The following is a 22842-nucleotide window of genomic DNA, read 5'->3' as shown; positions in this document are numbered from 1 at the left end:
ACACACTCACAAACAAACACACACACACACACACACACACACACACACACACACACACACAACTCACACACACACGACCGCAACAACAACCTGAACTACACAACCATTCTATAGGGGTCATCAGTACACACCAGTACACACTACAACGCTCATTCACATTCACGTTGATTCACTGCCAGGATGAAACCTTTTCCTATCATTTCTTCATTCAGCAACTCATGGAATAGCAAACGGGACGATTGGGCTGATAGTTGCTGGAGAATGCTTTTTCATTTTATTTACAGAAAAATAATGAGGACATCACGTGATGTTCAGATATAAAGGAAGAACTAGCTGAGTTTGTGCACATATACACACAACGGAACTATTCCGATGGTTTGTACAGAGACAATATATTACTTCATTTCACTTGGATTTTTCAAGTTTGAGTGGAATTATTGACCATCACTTTCTCCGCAAAAGTGAGTGACATTTTCGCAAAAGTAGCTTTCTATAGTATTAGAGTATCAAAGAAAGAAGATTTATATACTGAGTTTAGCAGGTGGACTAAGCAGAGTTTTATTTTCTCATCTTGACGTTCTTTTCATCTTGACAAGGTCTTGGTCGTTGTTATCTGTCACGTGACTTATTAGGCCTGTTCTTCTTCCTGTTCTCCTTCCTCCTCATCAAATTCACCTTCCTCCTCTGCAGTGGCATCCTGGTATTGTTGGTATTCAGACACCAGATCATTCATGTTGGACTCGGCCTCGGTGAATTCCATTTCATCCATACCTTCACCAGTGTACCAATGCAGGAAAGCTTTACGACGGAACATGGCGGTGAACTGCTCGGAGACACGCTTGAACAATTCTTGGATGGCGGTGCTGTTGCCGATGAAGGTAGCGGACATCTTCAGACCGCGTGGTGGGATGTCGCAGACGGCGGTCTTGACGTTGTTGGGGATCCATTCGACGAAGTAGCTGCTGTTCTTGTTCTGGACGTTCAACATCTGCTCATCAACTTCCTTCATGGACATACGACCACGGAACATGGCGGCGACAGTGAGGTAACGGCCGTGGCGAGGATCGCAGGCAGCCATCATGTTCTTGGCATCAAACATCTGTTGGGTCAGCTCTGGCACGGTCAAGGCACGGTATTGCTGGCTACCACGGCTGGTAAGTGGGGCAAAGCCAGGCATGAAGAAGTGAAGACGTGGGAATGGTACCATGTTGACTGCTAGTTTACGTAGATCGGCATTCAATTGACCAGGGAAACGCAGGCAGGTAGTGACACCGCTCATCGTGGCAGATACAAGATGATTCAAGTCACCATAGGTCGGGGTTGTCAATTTCAGGGTACGGAAGCAGATATCGTAGAGAGCTTCATTGTCGATGCAGTAGGTTTCATCTGTGTTTTCTACCAACTGATGTACTGAGAGGGTGGCATTGTAGGGCTCTACAACAGTGTCTGATACTTTGGGTGATGGTACAACGCTGAATGTGTTCATGATACGATCTGGATATTCTTCACGGATTTTGCTGATCAGAAGAGTACCCATACCTGAACCAGTACCACCGCCAAGGGAATGTGTAAGTTGGAAGCCCTGTTGACAAACAAAAAGACGCCTTCTCATTACTACGAGTTACTTTTGATGAATTGACAAAATTGATAACAAACTTCAAGATTCCTACAGTATAACCTGTGAGTACCTTACATCTCTGGCCCTGAGCCTTCGCATAACGAGCTCTTTGCTAATTTAGTTGATCTATACTGTTGACTGCATAAGAAAACCTCACCTGCAGACAGTCACAGCTCTCAGACTCCTTCCTGACAACATCGAGAACTGAGTCGACCAGTTCAGCTCCTTCTGTGTAGTGACCCTTGGCCCAGTTGTTACCAGCACCGCTCTGGCCTATTCATGAAAAAGACACATGAAACAATTTTACTAACCTCAATCTTTGTTAGTGAGTTAAACATTTTCGCTATTTCAAATATTGTCAAGAAATATTGTTTTCGAACTCCTCACCGAACTGATGATTTATATATAAGATTGCACCAATGCAAGGACAAAGTTGTTACAGTTGTTTTATACGGTCTAAGCGTATGGTACATGTAAATTTCAGTGAAATATCTCCAGAAAAAAAGGGATACTTTTCTTGGCAAACATATATATATACAAGTCTGGCTAGCTTTGTCACAAAATTATAATTGTAGTAAGTCGCATTTATTTAGTAAATTGACGATTCTTCTCACTAAATCTCAATAAACCCTTCCTTTCTTGCCTGATTCATTGTCGAAACTTACCGAAGACAAAGTTATCTGGTCTGAAGATCTGACCGAATGGTCCTGAACGGACAGAGTCCATGGTGCCGGGCTCCAGATCTATCAAGACGGCGCGAGGTACGTATTTGCCACCGGTAGCTTCATTGTAGTAGACGTTGATTCTTTCAAGCTGCAGATCTGAGTCACCATGGTAGGTGCCAGTGGGATCGATACCGTGTTCATCGGAGATGACTTCCCAGAACTGTTTAAACAAAGAAAGCGATCAAAAGTTTGGTAAAAAGGACAGAATGTTACTTTCGAGCCAGAAAGCATGTCAATGTATTCCAGTTTTTTAACCCTGGGTCTTTTCATTGTTGTGATTGTTTTTGGTCGATTTATCGAATGACTTACTGTAGGGGTTGTCTGAAGATGCAAACCTATCCTTCGATTATTACACTGACGATCTTTACCATTTCCTGAAGTGATATATCATTACAATTTCATTTTTCCGATGAAATATGAGCAACAAAGCACAGGCAATTATGATTGAGCAGACAATTTCGCAAAAACAATTTGATACTGATGAGCTCCCAAAAATATCAAAATTGGGTTTTTGTTCAGTTACGGTTGTTAACCCTGAATGCATGCGTACACACAGTTAATCTCTGTCGGCTTTATAATCATCCCGAAGTGTAGGCGTTTCTTAGCAATCGAATTCTTTACTGTCCTTGAAATTATGGTACCTATCCACGGAGCAGCAAACAGAATGCGTCCCGAAGATCAAAACAACCCAGGCTTTGTGTGTTTTCACTTTAGAATTTTAAAATACAATCAGAGGACATCATTGTTCGGATTGTACTTTACTGTCTACACGCTCCGTTGTTTTCGTTTCATATGCAAAACTGCCTGAATCCGTCTTTAAAGGCCGAAGATTGGCCCTGTAATCACTGTTACTATGACAATCTTGGCAGGAAAAGTTCGGTATTCACTTGGCAGAAGCTTCTCCTTGGTTGAAGCAGTTAAACAGCGCCCCAGAAGAGCTAACTGTTGTTCCAGCTGTTAGGCAAATTTTGCGATTCGGACAGTTGATAAAGATGAGGCTCTCACTGCTTACATTAATGTCGCAGAATATGGAACGCGCAAAGCTAGCCGCAGATACTTTTGGTAACTTATTAGTCAGCCTTTGATCCGTCCTTGCCTACCTGCCTGCCTGTAGTGCAGTCGCCGCAATTGATCGACAACTCTTGGTCTTTATCAACGGGCACTGTAAATCACAGTGTCCGGCAAAGTGATGTTTGGTACACGAACTTACAGGGGGAGTCAGGAACTTATCAACAAAAAAGAATGTCAATTTGTGAGTTTTGGGGAATTTATCGTGCATTGGAACATTTTCACGATATTTGGGTGTGTCTATAACCAGCCTGAGATCTACTGCAAACACTTCAAAATAAAATATGGTAAAAAACTCGTTTCAGAGGGTGCCGCATAAAAGGGGACATACCTTTGCTCCGATTTGGTTACCACACTGACCGGCCTGGACATGGACGATTTCACGCATTTTGATGGATTCTGTTCTTCAACGTACTACAAAGATATATTGATTATTATCTGCCTGTTCCGTACCTTAGCCCCGGAGTGGTCTCTTCTTTGTAAGACACCAGCATTTGTATGCCCTGACGGCGGACCACACACTGAATAAACACTCTTGTCGTTAAATAGTTCGCCCCCTGACGAGATTATTAGACATGGCAAATCCACATATTCCAATATTATGCATATTTTTTCATTCATTGCCTTTGCTAGAAGAATTTTCATCATTATTGGCAAACGTGTCGCCCGTTAGGTGAGAATTTGAGAAATCTGCCTATGGCAACAGGGTGACACATCAACAGTTTTCTGTTTGTGGTTGTCGAGAGAGGTGAAATGGATAGCAATCCGCCAGTGTGAAAGGGTCGTTCGCAATGAGTTCGTCCGTGACCCGGTGTGACCCTACAAGTTGGACAGACACAAAGGTTGCGCTGTTTTGACAAACGCCCCTATCATTCTATTCAAACTCCATTCCACCCTGCCCGCATCTCTCCTATGCAGAAGAATGTTTCTTTAACAACAACGCTTCAGAGTTTAAGTGAAAGCGCAGGACTTTCCCACATATGTGAACAACGTTGTTACAGGCTCGGATCTCACACAATCACAAACGCGACGTGCACCTACAGTACATTTAATCTCATACCCCGTGTACTTGGCTTTAATGTTAAAGACTTTCATGAAAAGAGGGCAGAAAGTTAACTATTAGAAAATTTAACTAAGTTTTAGTGTCCTTGCATTCCAAATATTCATGTACATGCATGCACTTTTGCAGGCTCAAGGAACTTTTTAATGAAGGAGAAAGTTTACGACACCAGTGTCTCTTTTTTGTCATTGATAATGCCGGCCATACATGATGGAGAAGGGAACAATTTTCAAGGTATTGATAAAGGTACTTCACACGGTCACTCCAACCGAACATCTCTGAAAAAGTTGTGCACGCATTTTATTTTCGTGTGTACTGCTGCGTCCCAAAATGACCATGTAACTTGTTTAAAGGGAAGATCTGGTTGCTTAGATGTTATGTTACTTTACTTTTTTTGCAGTAACTTGAAGTAATGTGACACCTCTATCCAAACACTCAGAAGACTCGGTTCTTTTTATCTGTTATTTGCACAAATTGTGTATGCTGCATAAAAAGTAAACGTAACCTATAGGCAACTGTCCAGCTTGGATCATCGTCCCTGCGAGACTGGACAAGAACTGTTTAAAGGGTACACCGAATAGGTTTTTAAATTTAAACCTCTAAGCGTATATGTCCAAGCCACACCTTGATTTGTTGTCAGGTATCGACACAACAAACAACGTACAAATCCCAGTAAGGGTGTGCTCGGAGCACAAACAACAGCTATTTTAAGCTCATGACGTCGAGGACGCTAACCGTTTCAATGGTGAAGACGCTAGGCTGAAAAGACCGTTCCCATCTGCACGCTTGATTGACCACGCTAGACATTTAAACGTTTTCACAAAGTTTAGCTGGAGCTCTTAAGCGATGGGTGTTTCTGCGTGGATGTAGAGAACCAAACTCGCATCGAGTAAACCGAGATATCACGATGTGAACTGCGCTAACCTGCGACCACGCAGGTTACTTTTTGGTGCAATCTAGTGCTGCTGGTGCGAAACAAATAGCACGTACACATACAAGTGCTTTGGCCGTTGCCTGGTGAAATAAAGTTACCATGCACTCTATGGATGAATTCGAAGCAGTAATCTAGTCGACTTAACGATTGGTTGCTAGCTGAGTGTATTGGCCTTCGTTCGACTGTTCTACTTGAGAGCAGACTTTGAGGGTAGTATACAAAGCCCAAATGTTTGAGCGACAACTAATGCCATTGAACGAACTTAACGACCCTGGCGTTTGTGTACAGATGCATGACTGCCCAAGAGCGAGCCAACCTTGAAGATATGCATGGAAAAATGAGCCAAAAAAGCGCCCAGAAGTGTTGCTTTCTATTGTCTGACAAAGGTCCCAACTTATTATTAGTCTTTAAATATTGTTGTCTTTGTACCTGAACGTACAAGCCCAGTGCTCTCAAAGAAGTATCGTATGCACTATGTATTCCGTACAGCCCCCGCCTACTTACTCTATTCATTTTGATCAACAAGAGAGTATTTGTATTGAACGCGTCATGGCACAGCAACTACAATATACCTGAGGTCCTTGGAGCCCGTAGTTTGTGGTGACAACGATACGTATCAAACACTGACTTGGCTGAATTTCGAGATAATTGGTCTCATATTTGGTGATTGAGCGCAAGGGAGACCAGTATCTAGATGGCTTTGGAAGCCGGGCATTGTCCCGAAGCATGGCAAATGATATTATACAAAACAAGGCAGTATTGCTGAAGGCAATGAGTACTTGGGCCGTGATAGAGTAATTTTGAGGACAAATATATACTACTATTCAAATATGGTCTTAAATTTCCTCCTGTCAATTAGGCATTTGATAAACTGGTTATTAAACGAAGCAATGGCATGACAACGGCAAAATATGTCTAGCAACTTTTGTGGAGTTTGAGGCAGGGGTTCTTTATTTATAGTGGAAATTGCTTAAACTCCTTAAATATTCAATTTACAGCAAATTTCTTTTGTTCTAGATGGTAGATGTCTAATATTTAGATGGGCATATTTAGATTTCTACCCTATAGTTATCCCTATATACCAAAAATCGGACATCCAGCTCTATTGGCTCGCTCAAAATTAGATATGCCCAAAATAATTAATGAGGTACAATATGTGGTGTCATAAGGTGTCCCATCATACCAAATATGAAGGATGTAGCACTTGTGGTTACTGAGTTGTGGACAAATATATATATTTGAGGTCAAAGGTCATTGAGGTCACGTCACATTTGTCATAATAATTGTATTGCTAAGTTATTCCTATATACCAAAAATCAGACCTCTAGCTCTATTGGCTCGCTCAAAATAAGATATGCGCATAATTAATGAGGTACAATATATGGTGTCATAAGGTGTCCTATCATACCAAATATGAAGGGTGTAGCACTTGTGGTTACTGAGTTGTGGACAAATATGTATATTTGAGGTCAAAGGTCATTGAGGTCACGTGACGTTTTGTCAAACAAATTATATTGTTAACTTATCCCTATATACCAAAAATCAGACCTCTAGCTCTATTGGCTCGCTCAAAATTAGATATGCACATATATAATGGTACAATATGTGGCGTCATAAGGTGTCCCATCATACCAAATATGAAAGGTTTAGCACTTGTGGTTACTGAGTTATGGACAATAATGTATATTTGAGGTCAAAGGTCACCAAGGTCACATGATATTTTGTCAAAATGTCTAAGATATCTGCATGAACCGATGGACTCACGGACGGATATGACCCAATCTATAAGCCCCCTGGACTTTATCCGTGGGGACAAAAAACTGTGTCACTGCATCCTTTAGGCAATATGAATACGATGAGAAACTAAATTTTTATTTTTCTTGACCTTATACATGGGAGTCTATGGGAGTCTATGGAGGTGTAAACTAAAAAGTCCTCTAACACGGCCAAATTCGATCGCATTGTGAAACAAATCGACTTGCATCTGTATGGGGTTTGGTACTATTCTTGTGCAAAGTTTGAAAGAAATTGACCAGGGCATGTCTGAGATATCTGCGTGAACGGACGGACGGACTGACATGACCAAACCTATAACTCCCCCAGGACTTCGTCCGTGGGCACTAAAAACAACGCAACAGTTATTACAGCTACACCGGCGGTAGGTTCATATCCAGAGCCCCGTACGGTCTGCCGCCGTCGCTTGAAAACAATCTCATAAACCTGGCCATATGGACAACTGTGTATGGGCAGCTGGATGCTTGACTTCCCGGAGAAGGCGAGCTGTCACGTTCAAGCTCAGGATCATTTGTCGATCAAATTTCAGTAAATTTACCTCACCTAGATGAAATTTTGTCTAAAGGCTGAAATTTCGCCGAAGTTTGACAAAATTGCATCGATTTTTCAGGTTCATATCCGACATTTTTGAGTTTTGAGTGCAGACAGAAATAAGTTTTGAGGCAACATGGCTGCGACCCCATGTTGACCCCTAGCCCTGCGTACGATGCTATGTGCTACAGCTAACACACAGCATCGTACGCAGTACGGTGGAAGAAAACGACAATCGCCGATGACCGCGCTGTGTTAAAAGCGCCGCGCTGTGTTAAAAAAAGCGCCGCGCTGTGTAAAAATTGCCGCGCTCTGTTAAAAAAATGTCCGCGCTGTGTAAAAAATCGCCGCGCTGTGTTAGAAAAATGTCCGCGCTGTGTTAAAATCGCCGCGCTGTGTTAAAAAATGTCCGCGCTGTGTAAAAATCGCCGCGCTGTGTTAGAAAAATCTCTATAAATATATGTATTGTATTTCAGGAAGAGGTAAAAGGGGGAGGGACTTTTTCCATTCAAAAACTTCTACTAAAAGGGGCAGTCTTAAATCCCTGGTTGTTGCATCGGTGGTTGTTGACATTGTCTAATTAGGGGTGGACCACTTGATATCCTGGGGGGGGGGGCTTGGAAGATTGGTGGAGAGTCATTATTTTTTTCCCACCTGCTTCACCATGAATTTTTTTTCTACAGGGCATATGCTGGCAATTTTTTTTTTCACTTTCCTACTTCGAGATATATTTTTTTTTACCAAATTTCGGTGCAATGTTGGTTTGCTTGGTTTTTCACACCCAGTAACAAGATGCTGTTCTATCGCACACAGACTATATTCAAGAAACTAAATAAAGATATGTAAATACATGTACATTTTTGATTCACTTTACAAAAATATCAGTTTATAGATCTTATTTATACCATGGGTAACACACTGAAAATACAAATCAAACAACCTGATTACTGAGTTCTACATTAAGCATTAACAAACTTACAGTGAAAACTTTTCTGAGAACATCACTGGTGTCATCAGAAGAGATGATGGTATCCTACCTATATTTGTAAAATCATGTACATCAGACCAGGCATTTACATGTGCTTGAAAAAAATATGTCATTGTCTGACAAGTGTCCTGGTTTGAGTGATATTAGCAAGTTTGAACAGTCCACTTGACTGACTGAGTCCACTTGACCCAGTTCATGGCAGGCTGTCTCTCTTCTTGTGGTATTTTGACAAAATCCATACATTCAGATTTACACATTTCTGGAAAACACTGGTGAGCAATTTCAATTTCAGCATACTTCCTCTAATCAGAAGGTCATGTATACTGTACAATTGTTCATATTCAGTTATTGTTCCTCAAGCTTGAAATGGTTTATGCTTTATAAAACTCCAGAGCTACTGCTTGATTTTTATTGATGCTGCAGTGTGCATCGAACAATTGCCAATTTTTTTTTTTTCCGAGTCGCAATGGTCCATAATTGTTTTTCCATCAGCCACTTAAAGCCAGATTTTTTTTCGAGCAACTCCACCTGGCATCTTCCCCCCCCCCCCAATCTTCCAAGCCCCCCCAGGATATCAAATGGTCCACCCCTTATGTGAATGTTGTGCATTCTCCTTTGCATTCTTCAATTTGCTCAGAGATAAAGTTGATAAAAAACCTGCACCTTTAACAAGTTCATATAAAACAGCAAATTTCTTGGGATGCTTGGAAACCAGAGTGTTAACAGCAAGCAATCCGAAATGGTTTTTCTGCATATTTGTTCAACAAAGGCTGAGTGTATACCCGGCGAAGGGTTATTGCTATTATATTATATCAACTTGCGTGTCTTTGTTGTCTTAGGGCTTGAGTTAGTTGTAGGAGGACTCAAAAGAATCAATGCAGACTAGCTGTGTTAGACCAGAGTTGAGTAACTTTAGTTAGGGCACAGGGGAGGGGAGGACTATTTTCATCACTCTAAGCCCTAAATGCCGAAAACGAAAGTCCGATAGATCAAACGTCGGAAATTCTGCTCCCGAGACCGAGCATTTTTAAAGTTGGGATTACGTACAGATATCGACATACATTTTATTCGTATGCAACACGAACACTTATAATACCGGTACTTGTCAAAAAATACCTGCTGCAGTCACACAAATGGGTCAAGAGTTAAAATCAAAAGAAAAAAGTAACAATATTACAATATTTTTCGTAAATTTACATGAGAACAATAATCCTGGCTTTTTTGACATACTAAAAATAGATTTATCTCATTCGCGCGGTACGCGTATATACGGTATCGACCGTCGCGACATTCAGAGGTGGCACAGTGTAGTTTTGGATCTAGTTTTCATGGATAATTTGGACGTTAATTTTGTACCAGAAAAAAAAGCAGTTTTGAAAGAATCCAGACTTGCGATGACTGCAACTGTGATGAACAGTTGTGCAGAGTGTGTTGCCCGATGCAGCGAGAGCTGGACGATTTTAACACAGCGCGGACATTTTTTTAACAGAGCGCGGTGATTTTTACACAGCGCGGCGCTTTTAACACAGCGCGGGGCTTTTTTTAACACAGCGCGGTCATTTTTTTAACACAGCACGGCGATTGTCGTTTTCGTCCACCGTATACGCAGGGCTAGCGAGAGAGTTGCCGACATCGACGGTTATTTACGAGAAGTGAATAAAAGACTGTCATTTTTGGAAGCGATCGAGTAGCTGAGGTAGGCTGGGATACGATTTGGGCCCAAGAACGCTGAATTTCGGCAGTAATTTGGCTTTTTACGTCAAGTCCCAAAATGGATTGAAGTCACCGACCCTACGTACGGGTCTTTGCAGGGCTGTGGTGAGCGGAGCGATTAGCTGTAGCGGAACACACAGCATCGTATGTACTCAGGGCTAGTTGACCCCAAGTGAAAATGTGTTCGCGATCAAATCTTCCTGTATGTTTTTCAGAATTTTCGACAAAATCATTGCTTCTTAAATCTTTTGTAAAATATAAAATACTAAAATAAAAATGCGATGTGCCATGTCTCCAGATTTCTAAAATATCGTTCGTTGACCGTTCGACGGAATACTCATTTCGCAAACTTGTGACGCAGTTGAAATTCAATACTGACCGCCAAACAATCTTAGTGAGACGAGATCATTCTAGACATCCTCCAAATTATCCAACCATTTGCGTTAGAGTTCAGCTCGCTCAGAGTATCATAACATTCTTCGGCCTTCGTTTAGATCGACCCTAATCTCTCCCATTTAGGAAATAAATACACAAGCTACCTTGACAAAACTTCGTGCACCATCCAGGACCAAACGCACTACAAATCTGTCTTGACGTCATCATCTCCTTACATGGTAATCGGCATACCGTATTTTTTAGCAAAGGAGACACAGAATACGTCGGAGTATTCAGTTTCAAAACGTATTACATTGTGTGATGTTGTCAAAAAAAGGTAATGTTACTGCAGTGGTATAAATTAGAAAACACAAAAGTTCAAATCAGTTTATTTTGGACTGGCTTTACCCAACATTTCATATTGTTTCTTATGCCAGATTTGACCACGTGCTTACTGGCGACCCCTTTACATGCAAATTTTGTGTCAAATGGTGTGTTCTCCTGGAAAAACAAACGTACGATTTCTATATGAAGGAGGCAAAATTTGCCCTCAAAACTCGAAACCACCCCTTTATGGGATGTACCTAGCTATTTTAAACGAGCTTCTCGAATCTGCAGCTCTATTTCGAAATGATGGTCTGGTTTTCTCAGCTCAAGGATAAGTGTTCTCCATCGCTGTGGGCATTACTATTCTCAACTGGGGGTACAGTTTCCAGTCGTAATGTTTTTCATTGTGTCCGGGATATAAAACCTTTCCTTTTTACAATTTTACTTTGATTAACACTAGTCCACATCTTGTCAGCGATTAAACATGTTTCAAGTTTAAATGTTAAATTCTGGTCTCGAGCCCTCTTGTTCGACCAAACTGAAATTACCCCTCCCACTTTGGCTCGTCCAGTGGGTGTAGCAAGGGTCGTGCCATCGCCTAGGAAACGGAGGGTTGCATTAATTGTTGCATTTCGATGCACATTTTGATTATATTCAGAAGATTTTGTGGCAAAAACTCAGATAGAGAAGCATTAATATTCACATCTCACTTATTCAAGACTGGCTGAGAGCAGCACTTCCATTCAGTTAACATCATTACGCCATTTATTATGCCAAGAAAGATGAAGCCAAGACATTTGCCCTCCCTGGTCTCAGCCAGAAATGGTTATACCTTACAGAGTTTTTTCCCACGGAATGAAAACAAATGTACTTGGGCTGAGGCCCAAGTACAATAAACGATTTGAAGGTTTATATAAAAAAAAACTACTTTAGAGTCTGTGATTGTACAACTAGACGCCGTGTCTATTCAGCAATCTTAACCAGAAGATAGGACGTGTTCTTCTTTTGTGAAATTAACTGTGCATATGTACGTACTTGTGTAATAAATATTGACAGGGAGGTCAAAGCACTCTTAAGTAGCCCATGCATATCACCAGTTGTGATGGCTGATAGCGCTATTATTGCTGTTGCACATTTTTTACACAAAATTTACCCAAACAAGTTAATTCTACACCGATATTTTCTGATATAAAAAAGTGACGATTTTTAGCGGGACATAATTTATTCTCCATATTCACTCAGAACCATTAGAATGATCAGTGGTGCCTTGTGACACTAGTAGTTGAGCGGTCGCCATTTTCTGGAAATCGTAAATTTGGACCATGCTTGTATCGATACGATGGCGAGATACCCCTGTTCTGTTAAGGAAACGTGGTGATTACGACCAAATACGGCTTCCTTAAAATTGTCCCACCTTTCACACCAACAGTTACGAATTATGTCGACCAGAGCATCTACTTTACATAAATAATCAACAGATATGTACGTGGAAAAAATGATCATTGAAGCCTGTCGCATACGAGAGAAATTAGCTGAGCAAAATTTCATTCGAGGATGTTTGCTCAGCTATTTAGCCTCGTGTGTGGTCGATTTTTCGTGAGTTTTTGTCCTCGCGAGGCGTTGAGCAAAATATCCAACGTGTTTGATATTGTTGGCCTCGCGAGGCAAATTCCTCACCGTGTGCGCCGGAGAAAGTCATTTTCCTCAGGTCTTTTTAACTAAAGCGCGCGTGTTGAGATCACATGATAGTGCAAAATGAGCGCCCGTAGCCTGGCCCATAGCAGTCGCTTGCGGTTCGATACACTGCGAATGCCGTCAAAATACATGACAAAAAGATGGATTGACCCATCTTTCTAATGGGTACAGCCCCGGGGGTACAGCAGCCTTCGCCGTGTATTGAACCACAAGCGACTGTGCTTCCAATGCTATAGGCCAGGCTACTAGGCCAGGCGTTCATTTTGCACTGTCATGTGATCTCAACACGCGCGCTTTAGTAAAAAAGACGTGAGGAAAATGACTTTCTCCGGCGCACAAGGTGAGGAATTTGCCTCGCAAGGCAAAAATATCGAACACGTTGGATATTTTGCTCAACGCCTCGCGAAGACAAAAACTCACGAAAAATCGACCACACACGAGGGTAAACTAGCTGAGCAAACAGCCTCGAATGAAATTTTGCTCAGCTAATTTCTCTCGTGTGCGGCAGGCTTAAGAGCAGTAAAGTCATGACAGGGGATATACGGCAAACTGAAATCAGACATCATTATCTTTCATTATCCATGACTCATACGGATAGGTTTTCACTGTAACCAGTATTAAACATCCATTTCCGGAGCGACATGAGCCGCAAATATGACAGAACGGGATGATATCAACTTAATTGCTGTCACGAAAAATAAAATATCTTGCACATTTTGAAAAATTACCAACACTCTTAGGCCATAAATTTATCGCCTCATCAACCCCGACAACAGCAGGGATCCAAGACCCGGATCCCAGCTTTCATATTCATCCTCTTGTAACGGCTTCAACACACGTCGGACTACCATAGGGCCAGAGTTATTAAATTCATCTACTCATCATAATGTTGAAAGGTAAGTTATTCAAAGACGCACACAGAAAAGTTTACACATGCAGGTTTGATACTTTGTTGTTTCCAAGTAATATCATATGAGTGTACACTCAAGAATCAAAGCAGATACTTATGTTTTTTACCTCCATAATTTAAACTACAATGTCACATTCTGCAAGTATGCAGGCGTTTTAAGTAAATTAAAAAATTGTAAACATAGATGTGAACTCAAGGCAGAAAAGATGCGTGGCAAAGTGCTATTCAAATATCATGTATTTTAATGACAATCTCGTATAAAAAAACCTTCGCGTATGTGAACGCGAAACAAAGAATTCGTAACTTCGGCCCAACTGTAGCTGTCCCTTGTGTTAGAAGTGCCTGCTTTACATCATTTGTTTTGACGTCGTAAAGGCTAATGTTTTGTTTTTGTTTGTGATATTTTGTCTGTCTTTAAGCAGTTAGTGTCGGGTTTTTTGTGATATACTGAGTTTGTTATTTGTGGATTTCATGTTTGGATTATCCGTATGATATTTCCCGAATAGGAAATCACCGACGAAACACACTAATTCTCTTAAATACATACACATTATCCACAAGATTAACAAGCAAAGAAGATGCAGTGGTGCCCTACATTAAACACCTTGAACAGTTAAAACTGATCAAAGACAAGAGACAAAAGCATATCCTCGTTCTGTTAGTTTTTTTTTTCTGTGAAGAAGTTCACTTTTGAAATCTGTGACGTTTGCATACATCATGGCGCCCTCTATGGGAGTGACGGACGAACTACGTATACTATAGCTCGCCGGACACAAACATTCGCTTTCGTGCTCCTGTTCAATCACATGACACAATCATAAGTTTGTATTTAGGGAATCAGTAATTATAGGGGATGGGCCGGGGGAATAGGGTTGGGGGAGGATCACCTTTTAGAAAAACGTTCAAGGCGGAGGGTCACTTTTTATTAACCACTCTGGAGGGTGATCACTTTTAATAGAAACTGATTTTACTGCCTAACTTAAATTGTCCATTGTGATATTTCTTGAAAAGGAAATCACCGACGAAATACGCCGATTCTCTTAAATACACACATGTTATCCATAAGCTTCACAAGCAAAGAAGACGCAGTGGTATCCTACATTAAACACACTGAACAGTTAAAACTGATGAAGGACAAGAAACAAAACACTGTATGAGACAGGTGACAAAGTGTATATCAATTATCAAACGTCAATAAATGCACAGATACGATCAGTTTTATAAAGCAAAAATGTTCATAGTTCTTTCATAGACTACCATGAATAGTGAATCAGCGTTTCTGTTAAATTCCAAAATCAAATTTCTTGCATGCACATGCACTTGTAACCACCCTTGTATAACAAGTACATAGAAATGAATTATCAAACGTCTATAGGATGATTTAGCTAGTTTTGGAAAAAAAATATTATTAGTTCTCTCATATACTACCATATATTGAATCAACATTTTCGATGAAATTCCAAAAATAAAATTTCTTGCACAAATATGAACTTGTAACCACCCTACTCTAATCAAGTACATTTATATCAATTATCAAACGTCCATAAATGCACAAATATTGTTAGTTTTATTTCGAAAAAAAAAAATTGTTCAAAGTTCTGTCATAGACTAACATGTATAGTGAATAAATATTTTCGAAGAAATACAAAAAGTCATTTCTTGTACACACTTGCACGTTTTTGCACTTCAAGCAAAGAACATTAACATATATTATCAAACATAAATAAGTGTACAGATATAGTTTGTTTTGTGGTGGAAAATTGTCAATAGTTTACCCGATAGACTCCCATGTATTATGATTAGATCATGTCCCTTCAAAAATACGTGCTTGGTAAATTGTGACCTTTCATCCGCAAAATGCCAGCTCTCCCCCTGTAATTCTGTCCCTATTTTACATGACAATTAAAACAATTGTAATGTAAGTTATCTGACACTGTTTCAGAAGTTCTTGGTAGAATACTGTAGTGGTTGGGGAGGATCAAGTTTTAGAATGTTGGAAAGGGGAGGGTCCTACACTTTAGACACGAGGATGGGAGAAGACACATTTTACAGTACAGGTGTGCGCTGAAATCCCCGGCCACCCCCCTGTAATTACTCAAGGCTCCCTTATGTCACTATATATGTGAAGACTTAAAGGAAAATGGCTATAATGTAAAACGCATAGCAGCTTTTTCATTTGTATTCAGAATAAATAACTTTATGGCTTAAAATGGACGCATGTATCTGACAATTACTAATCATAATGTCTATTCTTATAATGTAGATATCAGAATCAAATTAACTCATAAAAAGTATTGCCTCATAAGTGGTATAAGTTTACTGTACTTGTAAGAGACAGTCTATATTATGGCGAGACTGTGCTACACGCCACCCCACACATCAACCTCTCTTACTAATCAAGAGGTTTTTAATTTACTTACTCGCTAACGAATACAAGAAGTATCTATCTATCTATCTATCTATCTATCTATCTATCTATCTATCTATCTATCTATCTATCTATCTATCTATCTATCTATCTATCTATCTATCTAGCTAGCTAGCTAGCTAACTATCTAGCTATCTAGCTAGCTAGCTAGCTAGTTAGTCAGCTAATCAAGGTCAATTTCCTTCCTATCTGCCTATCCTACCTGCCTGCCTGCCTCTCTGCCTCAGTGCATATCTCCTTCGCTTCCGTAAATATTCGGTATAAATTTCTGTAGCCCAAATGATTACGCCCTTTACGTATAGATAAAAGTTGCGGACACTAAATCTAAGACACCGACTTTTCCAATCCGTTTTTAGTTCAACACTAAGTTTTGCTTGCATCACAAGATGTCATAACTGTGATAACGATCATTAAATGAAGACATGGTAAGGTTGAGGCACTTTTAAAATGAAAAAAAATCTGGATGAAGAAATTTGCAAATCACAATAATGACATTTCGGTAAATATTATATAACGTCTTTTGCAAAAGCTAAAAACAAAAGCAGACCAGGCTGAGATGTTTTTCAAAGAATGAGTGACGAAAGATAGTTTCCTTACAGTAAAAGCAGAGCGGGGCAGCCTTTTGGAATCTTCGTGCAGTGTAAGAATAGGACCATAATTATATGAACATCAGAGAGTAGGGGGGCTGTCATTTCAAAATTCTTTCTTTCAGGGTGTTGGGAGTTTCAGCTCATTAATTACAGGATGTTCAGGCTTCAAATTAATGAGGCCTGCAGGCCTTCATGATCATTGAGTTATCCACGGCCATCGAGTCACCTCATATCTCTAATCCTATGTTTTGCATACATATACGTATGTAAATATATTAAAATTATCATCAGGTATGACAATTAGCGATTTAACGAAGCCATCCTAATTCCCCCAACAAGCAGAGCTTTTCATTTTTAGAAGCTGGGCAAGCTTGTGACAAAAATGTCGATTTTGTTTTAATGATGGAAAATATAAGGGTTGTCAGAAGATATTTAATTTGAGAACGAATCATTTTACCGTTTCGTGACGAGACCATGGGAACATGGCCAACTGCCGCAATTGGAACTAATTTGGGAGAATCAGATCTTCATATTGTTCAAATTTCTCAAAAGTGTTCGGTGCCCCATAGCTGAATGTAGCAATGTGACAAATTACTCATAAACAAGTGTACATATGTAAGGGTGATCGAGTCACTTGCTACGTCATCATAGCTGCAAACAATAGAACGCGCACTCTACGACGCGCGCTTCCACTATACGGGACCTAGACTCTCCACAGTCGCTGTGCCTTGTTTTGTGCGCGCCCACGGTGGGCCTGCATTCGAAGGCAGCTGTGCAGCTGTGAGCACGCGCTGCCAGACACAGCGACTGTCAGTTCTTGCAAGTATATGAATATTCATAAGGGTAGTGACGTCAAAAGAAACACCTATCTAACTGGGCGGAGTAGTAGTAGCCGGTAGACCTATATACGCGGTATGTTTTTATTTTTCATTTTTCATTTTATATGGCTATGGTACTTGCCATTTTGTTTTGATTAACGGATGTGTGGTGTTCTCTAAAGTACCCGGATCAGGCAGAAATCCGACCGGTCGCTTGCAAGAACGTCCAGACCCTGGGATTCGCGCCGCGTCTCTGAAGGGCGCACGCGTGTACCAACAGCATGAACAGGGAAGACCGCGAATCGCAGGGTCTCTGCCAGACTATCGAAGGCTGTGCAGCTGTGAGCACGCGCTGCCAGACACAGCGACTGTCCGTTCTTGCAAGGATATGAATATTCATAAGGGTAGTGACGTCAAAAGAAACACCTATCTAACTGGGCGGAGAGAATATATACTAGTAGCTGGTAGACCTATATACGCTGTATGTTTTTATTTTTCATTTTTATTTTTATTTGGCTATGGTACTTGTCATTTTTGTTTTGATTAACGGATGTGTGGAGTTCTATAAAGTACCCGGATCAGGCAGAAATCCGACCGGTCGCTTGCAAGAACGTCCAGACCCTGGGATTCGCGTCGCGTCTCTGAAGGGCGCGCGCGTGTTCCAACAGGGAAGAACGCGAATCGCAGGGTCTCTGCCAGACTATACGGGACCGTGCTCACTGTAAAAATTACACCGTGGTTTTGATGGAAACCTATCTTCATACAACTTATTGTCAGAGCTTTTAGCACGAAAGCGGACGTTGATAGTGATGATTGAATGATCTTTATATTATCTTCGAGTTGTACGTTTTAAATGTTTGAATGTTGATATATTTACAAAGTATTTAAATTGTGATTTTTCCCATTTGGGAAAAGGCTTGGTCATTACTCTTAAGTTTGCAACAGCTTTAACTGTTGTCTTTTGAAGGCCTGGGAAGTAATAATTCAAATTCTGATGCACATTTTCAGCGGAAAAACTTTCATTTATTATTCAGTGTGGTTCACATGTAAATAAAACAAGTGCAGCATTTCAAGAAAGGAAATGAAAGTAAATAAATCGGGTTGGGCAACGCTTAAGGGAGATTCATAATTTCTGTCATTCGAATGGGCTAAAGTGGGTGTATTTCAAATCCTTCTAGCTGCCAAATTAATCTGTGACATATTGATTTTTTTGTCGTAACCTCATCCTCACATATAAGTCTTACTGTTAGAGAAAAATAACGAAAATTGTTAGTAAAAACTTTAGTGGCTCGATCACCCTTAACCCTTTGAGCGCCAAAGTCTATTTTTGTCCCTTTGTGAAATTAACCTTAGTCAATTTTTCTCAAATTTTTGCCAAAATTTTAAGAAAAAACTGTAGCCAATGAAATGTGATGTCCATTTGGTCCAAAATTATCAAAAAGTTACAGAAAAATTCATAAAAATTGGTAAAATTTTGCACTAAAATTTTGGCAGGAGAAAGTTGCAGCGCTCAAAGGGTTAAAAAAGAAAAGCAGATGAAGCGTCAAGTTACATTTGCAGATTAAACCGATATTACTTCACTATCCAATTATCCCAAATTAGTTCCAGTCATGTTCTCGAGACACGTTGGACAGAGTCATTAAAGTGGGAACTTTAATCAGTCAATCCAGACCAACTGTTGAAGTAGGCACGCTAAACTATTCATCATGGTTAAAAAATTATCTTAGATTATAATTCATATGTACGGTGATTCCTTTATTTTTCACTGATTCGAATTTAAACAATTGATGCTGTCGCACAGAATCAATACCTAATAATAGTACATAATATTGGTCTAGATTGCACGTTCTGAAGTATGTTTTGAATCACTATTGGCTTACTGTACAAAACAGAACAAACAATCTGTAACTATTTTAAGGTAGTATGTACCTCCAAATTGAAAGACATTAAATTTCCTCAATGATACTGACCATTCTCTTTCAAAATAATAAAAAACATATAGGGGTCACCGTGTAAATTTTGGTACCGGATAAACAAATTACCTCAACTTGACCAATATTTCAAATTCAAAATAGCCGCCATCCTTGTTTTAACTCACAGAGGAAAGGTAAAGTTTTCGATTTTCAAAAAATCTAAGCCAGCCTGTTAAAATTTTCTTGCTCAAAGGGTTTTACAATGAGCCCCGACAAGCCGCCAAGCGGTAGATCAGAAAGGCATTGTAAAAATTGAGAGTCAGAATATGTCCCGGAAACGTGTGGGAAGTCATTGACAGAAAGAAAACAAGACATCTCAGCATAAACTCGATGCTGTTGTTCATAGACTGAAAAGTAAAGTGAAAAGCAAGATGCGAATTTCCTGCCATTGATTGAAATTATTGATAGAGCCTCACAACACTCATTGCCATCTCCCGGCTGGGTCCGAAGAGGCACTCAGGTCCGAAAAGATTGTCCACTTCTAAATTTGATTCTACTTGTCTCCTAAGAAACAACATAGACAAGGGCGTCGACGTCTGTCGGCAGGTTTTCGTTCATGGTGCTGACAATGTGCTACACGCCACCCCACACATCAACCTCTCTTACTAATCAAGAGGTTTTTAATTTACTTACTCGCTAACGAATACAAGTAGTATCTATCTATCTATCTATCTATCTATCTATCTATCTATCTATCTATCTATCTATCTAATTATCTGTCTATCTATCTATCTATCTATCTATCTATCTATCTATCTATCTATCTATCTATCTATCTATCTATCTATCTATCTATCTATCTATTATTATCTAATTATCTAATTATCTAATTATCTATCTATCTATCTATCTATCTATCTATCTATCTATCTATCTATCTATCTATCTATCTATCTATCTATCTATCTATCTATCTATCTATCTATCTGTCTGTCTGTCTACTTTTCTAACAACTCTATATGGCGCCTAACATCTACAGTTAAAAATGCTCAGTGGCGCTTTGGCTGATGACGAGAAGCATTAAAATGCTCTCTGAAAGATGTGAGTTTTAGGGAGAGTTTTTTCTCGTCCAAGGGTATAGGGTTTCAGAGGACAGGAGTTACTGAGGAGAATGCGCGGCGAGATTCCTTCATCGGTGATGAAGAACCCGGTTGAAATTAAGTGCCTGAGGTTTTGTGGAGAGAGTCCATTGACCGCTTTATAAGTCCTTATAAGTGATGAGCAGAAGTTTAAACACAATACGACGACATAAAGGGATTAAGCCTGTGAAGCTGCTTAAGAACAGACGTAATATTGTCCGATTTCTTAGTTCAAGTAACAATTCTGGCTGCTGTGTTAGAGCACGCTGTAAACGCTGTAACGCAGCATCGGGTAAGTCATGCAATAAAGCATTGCTGTGATATATAGTTCAGCTTTAAAGGTACATGTATCACAGTATGGACAAAGGAATCTTGGGACAAATACTTTCTGATACGTCCGATTTTGTGGAGAAGTACAACAATGGCACCGCAGATAGTACTGCCATATTGTTGGAATGTTTAATTGTTGTCAAAAATAACACCAATCTACCTCGCAGATGAAGCAGACACGATAGAACTACAACAGATGTTGGTGTCTCGGGGTGGCGACGATGAATGATCAAATTGGAGCAAATTAAAATGACCCTCTTCTTGGAATCGTTCAACTTCAGAGGTGTAAACTGTCAGCTCTACGCTATTTACCTGCGATATGCCGTAAAAAGTTTAGATAATTCAAAATCGTTAAGACATGAGTTGATAAGGTCTTGCCAATATTTTCCTTCACCAGCATTGAATTTAAGTCGCACAAGCATCGAAATATCATTTAACAATTATTTTACTTTATGAATAATGATACATATATTCAGTCTCTAAAGTTTCAAGTACAATACATTCAGTAACGCTACAATTGAACCACGAGTCTGATGGAATTGACAGTCCTTGCGAACTTTATTGTTGTGTTGAATATTTGCCAGCACGAAAAAAAAAGTTAAATGTGAAAACACCCTATTATTGAGAGCAATCACTGGCATTTCAATCGAATGCGTCATCTTTTGAAATTTGAAGCACACCGAGGACTCAAAAATGACTGACATTTGAGTTTGTACATGTCGATAACGTCATCATCAAGAAAATTCGTATAGGTTGCTTTGGCAATTGTCTTTAGTTGCACGTATACACTTAAAGGAATAAAGACAAAGTTAAAAAACCTTCAGGTGTGTGGAAACAACAAGATCTTTGCTGTTAATTAAGCAGGTAATGAGATGAAGGTACATGTCCGTGGATCAGGAATACATCTTTACAATGGAAGCCTATGTCTCCACAAGGCTTCGTAAATCTACCGTACGATGGTACGAGCGATACCTAATGAGTTTAACCTCGATAAGGGAAGCTCTATCATATGCCTACTTCGTGAAAAAATAGAAGAGAGATTGACAGATGTTCTCATGATTGACTTCGACTTCCTCTCCAGATTGACAGCTGCACGTTGCAGTCTCCAGGGCCCTCGAATTTGTTTTTCAATAGAACGTAACTATGTTACCTGCAAACCAGATATCAACACGATCAAGGGGTTCAAACTTAATTGTGTACCACTGTATACCAAAAGCGTTAGATACATTTATTTATGGCAATTACATTTGCCCGTTTTATATGACGGTTTGTTTCATAGTGATCCGAGCGGGCGTTTTTTAAGATTAAAGAAACCACTTTATGTGAATAGGACTTTACCGCATAGCTTTTCTGCCTACAAATCTTTGTTTACAAACTTTGTAAAATTTACTTCAACATCTGCGCGCTTAAAGAATGTCACGCTGTAGTGAAAAAGAAGTTTCGACTTCGAATCTTCAATGGACGTTCCATAGTGAATGGAAACAATCAAGTAATTTCTTTGCATTATTGAGCTGGCTTACTTTTGAATTTTTAGTGACTGGAAATAAAAAAATACTTTGTCCTCATATGTTTGCTATAACACGAACAGTATGTAAATTCTTACATTGTATCGAGTTGAAGTCGCATCACATATACAGTTTATTTGTCTTTCTCTCATGGCCATTAGTCCTTTACATTTAATTTACTTTTCAAGTGACATCAGCATTAATTTTTCTACCATATTTTTGGGGACGAGTCTTCCTTGAACATCGGTCTTTTAACATAAGATATTGCGTTATGAATATCATGAACCTGATAAATAAAAAATGATAAATAAATAAATAAATAAATAAATAAATAATAAATAAATAAATAAATAAATAATATACAAGTAAATAAATAACAAG

At 39.7% G+C, this 22842-nt stretch overlaps 1 protein-coding gene across 1 annotated transcript; it reads right to left on the bottom strand.

The window, feature by feature from the left end:
- Positions 1-251: 251 nt before the first annotated feature.
- Positions 252-4179, bottom strand: LOC139116893 (tubulin beta-4B chain-like). The gene is made up of 4 exons (XM_070679625.1): positions 3743-4179; positions 2284-2503; positions 1776-1891; positions 252-1582 (listed from the first exon to the last, which is right to left on the bottom strand). Exons 1-4 carry the CDS (start codon positions 3797-3799, stop codon positions 629-631), a joined length of 1347 nt encoding a protein of 448 aa, XP_070535726.1. The 5' UTR covers positions 3800-4179; the 3' UTR covers positions 252-628.
- Positions 4180-22842: the final 18663 nt, after the last annotated feature.

Source organism: Ptychodera flava, chromosome 18, assembly GCF_041260155.1.
Source record: "Ptychodera flava strain L36383 chromosome 18, AS_Pfla_20210202, whole genome shotgun sequence".
NCBI classification, from domain to species: domain Eukaryota; kingdom Metazoa; phylum Hemichordata; class Enteropneusta; family Ptychoderidae; genus Ptychodera; species Ptychodera flava.
The sequence above is the reverse complement of the archived record's forward strand: the minus strand, read 5'-3'. Positions and strand labels throughout refer to the sequence as shown.